At 48.1% G+C, this 6649-nt stretch overlaps 1 protein-coding gene across 1 annotated transcript in view; it reads left to right on the forward strand.

Moving 5' to 3' along the window:
• The window catches only part of cacna1h (calcium voltage-gated channel subunit alpha1 H), a 167904-nt gene extending 161872 nt beyond the window's left edge, over positions 1 to 6032 (forward strand). Inside the window, exons 31-33 of the mRNA XM_033040491.1 lie at positions 640 to 826; positions 1596 to 1768; positions 3840 to 6032. Coding sequence (XP_032896382.1) covers positions 640 to 826; positions 1596 to 1768; positions 3840 to 5072 — 1593 coding nt within the window. The 3' untranslated portion in view covers positions 5073 to 6032. The remainder of the gene's footprint in view (positions 1 to 639; positions 827 to 1595; positions 1769 to 3839) is intronic.
• The last annotated feature ends 617 nt before the right edge of the window (positions 6033 to 6649 follow it).

Below are 6649 nucleotides of genomic sequence, written 5' to 3' on the forward strand. Positions count from 1 at the left end.
CCCAATCTTTGTATCACATAATATTATACATTTCTATCAGGTCTCCCCTCAACCTCCAGCGTTACACAGAAAGCAATCCAAGTTTGCCCAACCTCTACCTATAGATAATACTCTCTGCTGCATTCTGCAAAACCTCTCCTGCCCCCTCTGCAAAGCCTCCACATCCTTCCTGTAATGGAGTTAACAGAACTCAATACATTTCTGTTGGCAACATTGATTTGTTCTTGCCTTTTCTCACCAAGAGTCCCCCCCCCCCCCCCACCTCCCCCATCTCTACTTTCAGTCTGATGAAGGGTTCCAAGCCAAAACATCACCTATTCCTTTACTCCAGAGATGCTGCCTGACCCACTGAGTTATTCCAGCTTTTTGTGTCTCTCTTCGGTATTAACACAAAGTGCTGGACTAACTCAGCGAGTCAGGCAGCATTTCTAAAAACGAGGGTATCGACCAAAAAAGTCGCCTATCCATGTCCTCCAGAGATGCTGCATGACCCGTTGAGTTGCACCAGCACATTGTCTTCTGTGCATCTGCAGTTCCTTGTGTCTACTCCATTGAATATACCTGTGCTACATAATGCTTGTATAACATTGCACGGCACAAATGATTTACACACCTGTCTTGTTATTTTATTTTAAACAGGAGAATCCTCTAAGTAGCAATTCTGGAGAAGGGAAACAAACAGAAAACTTGCTAACAGTTCGAAAAGCCTCAGTATCTCGAATGCACTCTCTGCCAAATGACAGCTACATGTTCCGCCCTGTTAGATCAGCACCAACTCATTTCCCACTGCCTGAAGTAGATCCCTGTCAGATTATATCACCCACAGGTAGGTATTTCCTTATGAAAATATGGTGCTGGGACGTAGATCAAAAGTTTGCAAAATTGTGTTTTTAGTCATAGGAACAGAATTAGGCCATTTGGCCCATCGAGTCTACTTTGGTCATTAGAGATATGGTGCGGAAACAAGCCCTTCAGCCCACCGCGCCGACCAGCGATCACCCCGTACACTAGCACTATCCAACACACGAGGGACAATTTGCAATTTTACCAAAGCCAATTAACCTACAAACCTGAACGTCTTTGGAGTGTGGGAGGAAACCAGAACAGCCGGAGAAAACCTGTGGACGCACAGGCTTGTCGGTTAATTGGCTTTGGCAAAAATAGTTAATTGTCCCTAGTGTGAAGGATATTGCTAGTGTAGGGGGATCGCTGGTCGACATGGACTTGGTGAGCCAAAGGCCCGTTTCCAGACTGTATCTCTGAAGTCTACAAAGACACTTCACCCACCTTTGCCTGTGTGTGAATGTGTGTGAGTGTGTGTGAGTGATTGGTGGTGGTTGGAGATTGGCAGCCACGCTTCCGTCAGTCTGCCCCAGGGCAGCTGTGGCTACAGAAGTAGCTTACCACCACCGAGTGTGACTGAGGAGCGAATGAATAATGCAATGTAAAGCGCCTTGAGTATTAGAAAGGCGCTATATAAATCCCATCCGTTATTATTATTATTATTACATCTCTAAAGTCTAAAGTAAAGAAATAATCTCTTTTTAGTTATTTAGTTGGTTTCTTTGTTCTCTGACTTATTTCTCTGATGATAGGCTCGGTGACCTCATTGCATTCTCAGCCCAATGAAGTCCCTGCTCATCTTGGAGTTCCCTCGGAAGGGATTCACCGCAGCTCTGCATCGACCAGCCACGTCACCCTCCCCAAAATCCCACCTCCACAGAGAGTGCCGCGGTCACCCAGTATAAACAGATTGCTGCATAGACAGGTATACGATATATGATAGAACCTTATTTTTCCCAGGAGGGAAATTAATCTGCCAACAGTCATAAAACACAAAATGCATGAAACATGAAATTAAAGTGACGAGTGGAAAGGATTGGGGATGTGCAAAGATTGGGGGGGGGGGGGGGGGAGTTTGTCTACCCCACGACATAAGGGGGAGGAGTTGTACTGTTTGATAGCCACAGGTAAGAAGGATCTCCTGTGGAGTTCTGTCCTGCATCTTGGTGGAACCAGTCTGTTGCTGAAGATACTCCTCTGGTTGACCAGTGTGTCATGGAGGGGGTGAGCTGTATTGTCCAGGATGCTCCCCAGTTTGAGGAGCATCCTCCCCTCCAAGGTCACCTCTCATGAATCTAACTCCGCCCCCAGGACGCAGCCGGCTTTCCCGATGAGTTTATTCATTCTATTGGCGTCCGCGGCCTTCGCCCTGCGGCCCCAGCGCACGGCAGCGAAGAAGATGGCACTGGCTAGAAGTTTAAGAAGGAACAGCAGATGCTGGAAAATCGAAGGTAGACAAAAATACTGGAGAAACTCAGCGGGTGAGGCAGCATCTATGAAGCGAAGGAAAAAGTCGACGTTTCTGGTCGAGACCCTTCTTCCGACTGATGTGAGAGTGGGGGGGGGGGTGGAGGGGGGGGGGGAAGAAGAGATTGGTAGAACATCTGCAGCATCTTACTGCAGATGTTGAAGGAGCAGAGCCCTCTCAAAAAGTACAGCCGGCTCTGTGCCTTTTTGTACATGGCCTCAGTGTTCCTGGACCAGTTGAGTTTACTGTCCAGGCACACCCCAAGCTATTTGGCACTCCCCGGTGAACTGCATACCCACACCCTAGATGGAGACAGAGGACAGGGGTGTTCCTCTTCTCCTAAGGTCCACCACTAAGTCTTGTCGGTGTTGAGCTGCAAGTGATTCAACCCACACCACTCAACAAAGTCGTCGACTACACCTCTGTATTCAGCTTCCCTCCCCTCATTGATGCAGCCCACAGTTACAGTCATCTGAAAACTTCTGCAGGTGGCAGGAGTCCGAGTTATATCTGACGTCCGAGGTGTTGATGGTGAACAGGAAGGGAGAGAGGATCATCCCCTGTGGGGCCCCTGTGTTGCTCATCGCCATGTCTGAGACACAGTTCTGTAGCCTGACATACTGTGGTCATCCAGTCAGGTTGTTGGTGATCCAGGACACCATTGGAACATCCACCCGCATCTTTGTCCGTTTGCTCCCTAGCAGTGCAGGCCGGATGGTGTTAAAAGCACTGGAGACGTCAAAAAACATGACTCTCACAATGCTTCCCAGCTTATCCACGTGATCATAAGAACGACGGAGCAGATGGATGATGGCGTCCTCAACCCCCATCTTTGGTTGGTAAGATCAAGTTATTGATAGATCTTAGTGCCGGGTTGGTGTCAATGCGAGGTCCTGCTGGTGTCGGCACATCATTATTGATAGATCTTGCTTAGCAAAATCCTTCAGTAGTTCTACCAAGACATATTGGTTCAGCTTAGGACAATAACCAATGGCATTTGTTCCAATATGTGCTCAGTCTGTTTTGCAGCACGTTTCTTGTGAATTCATTCTGATACTGGGAATTGTTTTAACAGCGGCACAGTGGGGCAGCTGGTAGAGCTGCTGCCTCACAGCGCCAGAGACCCCAGTTCAATCCTGACCTCGGGTGCCGTCAAAAACACTATTATCCCTGCACATTACCCTGTGACCGTGTGGGTTCCTCCAGGTGCTATGATTTTCCTCCCACATTGCAAAGACATGCAGGTTTGTATTAAATTGACCACTTTAAATTGCCCCTTAGTTTGGAGATGCGGTGTGGAAATAGGCCCTTCGGCCCATCGCGTCTGCGCCGGCCAGCGATCACCCCGCACATTAATTCTATCCTACACATTGGGGACTATTTACAGAAGCCAATTCCCCTCCAAACCTGCACGTCTTTGGAATGTGGGAGGAAACCGGAGCACCCGGGGAAAACCCACGCGGGCCACAGGGAGAAGGAACATCTTCTCCCAATGCAACACCTCACGTTTTTCTGTGTTGTATTCCAGGCGTCTATGAGGAATGATTCTGTGGATTGCTTGAATGCTGATACTAAGACCAGCCTGCAGAACCAGCCCAGTGACGGCCTGCACCCAAACCTGTCGCCTGATTGCGTCTTGGTTCCGCCGCTGATCCACCCCACGCCACTGTCGCCCAAGGTCAGCCCGCAGCCCTCGCCCATGCTGGCGCAGCGTGGCCGGCAGCCCAGCGTCCGCACACACAGCCAGGTGTACAGCCAGCGCAGTACCTGCAGCCGCTCGCCCAGCCACGGTAGCAGCAGCAGCGGCAGCTGCAGCCCGGCCCCCTCGCTCTTCAACTCCGGCGACGCAGCAGACGAGGAGGTACGGCGCATCAGCGACGGGGCCCGGGGCCGCCGCAGGCAGTCTCAAGCCGCCAGCCTCTCCCTCTCGCCTTTCCTCTCCCCCGCCACGTCCGATGCGGCCTTGAAGAACTCCAACAGCTCCACCCACGTGGACGGAGTGGCCGGGGAGAAGGACCTGAAGAGGTTCCTTAGCATCGACGCTCAGGGGCTGTTGATGAGACCCTTGTGGGCGGTGGACTCCAGGAGACACTCCATCGAGATCTGCCCATCCACTGACCAAGACGACCAAGATGATGCCCGCTGGGTGCTTGGCTGGGAGTCTCCAGGTGAAGACAAACCAGAGCCGTCTCTCCATCTTCAGCGAGATCCTGACTATGTTCTCGGCGCCCAGAGGAAGGAGAAGTCGAGTCCGCCTTGCATCTCAGTGGAGCCTCCTGCACAGAGTGGAATCGGGCCGCTTCCTCTCAACGCAGAGTCCCAGCCAAGGATACATTTGCGTAAGCGCACCCTCTCCAGTGAATCTGTGGTCCACAGGGATTCTTCAGAGCCGGCAGACGCCAGGCCAAGCGACCCGGCAAACTTACCAGAGCGCCGATTCCCCCCCTCTAGTCAAAGGAAGCACCTCACCGTCCCAGACTTCTCGTTCGATCACCCCGACCTCAGTTCAGCGAGCAGTTTGTCCAATCTGTTTTCCGACAACATTCCCTCAACTCCCGGGGTCTCTGCAGACTCCCAGGTGGAATTGATGGCCACTGAACCGAGGAAGGGAGACCATTTCAGAAAGCCCGGTGAAAGCCCAGACCCTCACAGACCCGAGACAAGTAAAGACATCCTCAGCGTCAACAGAAGCCCCCTTAAGAAGCGGGGACTCACCCGAATGGTTAGCACACGAGACGACCCAGATGATCTTGTGGTATAGCTGGCATGGGTACACACACACACACACTGGGGGCAATATGTACTCCATGCCCAGCAACCAATGCAAAGCAGAGACAATCACTCTGGCTAGTGGTACGTGTTGTTTGATCGCTTGTTGAGGCTTCACTGAGTTTGTGAAGGGATGCAAAAACAAAAGGGATATGCAAACATTTTTTGAATGGAACTTGATTAGCTCCACATAGCTCAATCACATTGATTTGAGTCAGAATACTGGCACTTTATTGTGGAAATCCACGGTATACAGAAGTGCAGAAAAGATCAGAACTATACAATGCTGTAATGGTTGCAATGTACATACAGATAATTACGTATTAGTGACAAATAATTTAATTATGTCTTCATAATGCACATATTTTTATATAGAACAGTAATGTTTTGCACACTTCAAATCAAAATCAACATTGAGTGGTGTTTTCTGGTGTTTGAGTGGAATGTATAATTTAGATTTTGTTTTTGTTTGTTTTCCATTTCTGCTTGGTCACATTAGCCGTATATTCTAAATGTTTACTTTTACTTTAAGCATAAACCTTCTTTACCGAGAACCAAATTACTACTGGATTGTAGTCAGTGCAATAATAGATTCATTCATTGTTCAGTTTTTACTTTGTTTTAAACGATCGTGTTTTCAACCAGTCTAATTTGCAATAAATTAAGGAGACTATAGAGATTAATAAGACGTACTAATAACGAACAAAAAAAATGTTGAAATTAAACGGCAAATTATTTATTCAATTGCATATTTTCGTTTGGTAAGTTATTGATGGTATTTGTAACGTTACATGCATTTCCTGGTCAGTGGTGTTACATGTGTGCTTTAAAAGCAAACCTATTTCCGTTTACTATACTGCATCTATCATGCAAGGAATAGCTGTGACTTCATTCCGAAACACCTTTTCTGTGCTCAACTTTTATTTGAGCTTTCTGCCGATCTGTTTCACATACAAAATATGTTAAAATTGTTTTTAAATGTACAATAAATCAACGCTTATGTCTTTCAAAGAACTCTGCATTTTCACTGTAATACTGGGTGTCAGCAATAACTGATTTCCAGAAAGAAGGAACTTTTTAGGTACTATTATACATCAATTTTTCAGTTTGAAAGAGAAACAATACTGACAAAAATGCAAAGCGTTGCAGTAACTCAGTGGGTCAGGCAGCATCCGTGGAGGCAATGAATAGGAGAATTCAGATCTGGACTCTTCTGACGTCTGAAAAGTCGCTGATCCATGTTCTCCAAAGATGCTGCCTGACACGCTGAGCTACTCTAGACTACTATCGCGGAAGACAAGTCCAGTCCCAAAACATCACTTGTCCATTCCCTCCACAGTTGCTGCCAGACCCGCTGAGTTACTCCAGCACTTTATGTCTTGCCCACCATTCCAAGATCTGCACTTTCTTTCGTGGCTCCAACAATACTGACAGAAAGCTTTCCCAAAATTCTTTGTTTCTGCATACAATACACAAAGTGTCGCCACGTATCTGGCATCGACAAAGTTACTGCTGACGAAGGTACAAAGTGCTGGAGTAACTCAGCGGGTCAGGAAGTATTTCGGGAGG

Source organism: Amblyraja radiata, chromosome 22 (assembly GCF_010909765.2).
Source record: "Amblyraja radiata isolate CabotCenter1 chromosome 22, sAmbRad1.1.pri, whole genome shotgun sequence".
In the NCBI taxonomy this organism is placed as follows: Eukaryota; Metazoa; Chordata; class Chondrichthyes; order Rajiformes; family Rajidae; genus Amblyraja; species Amblyraja radiata.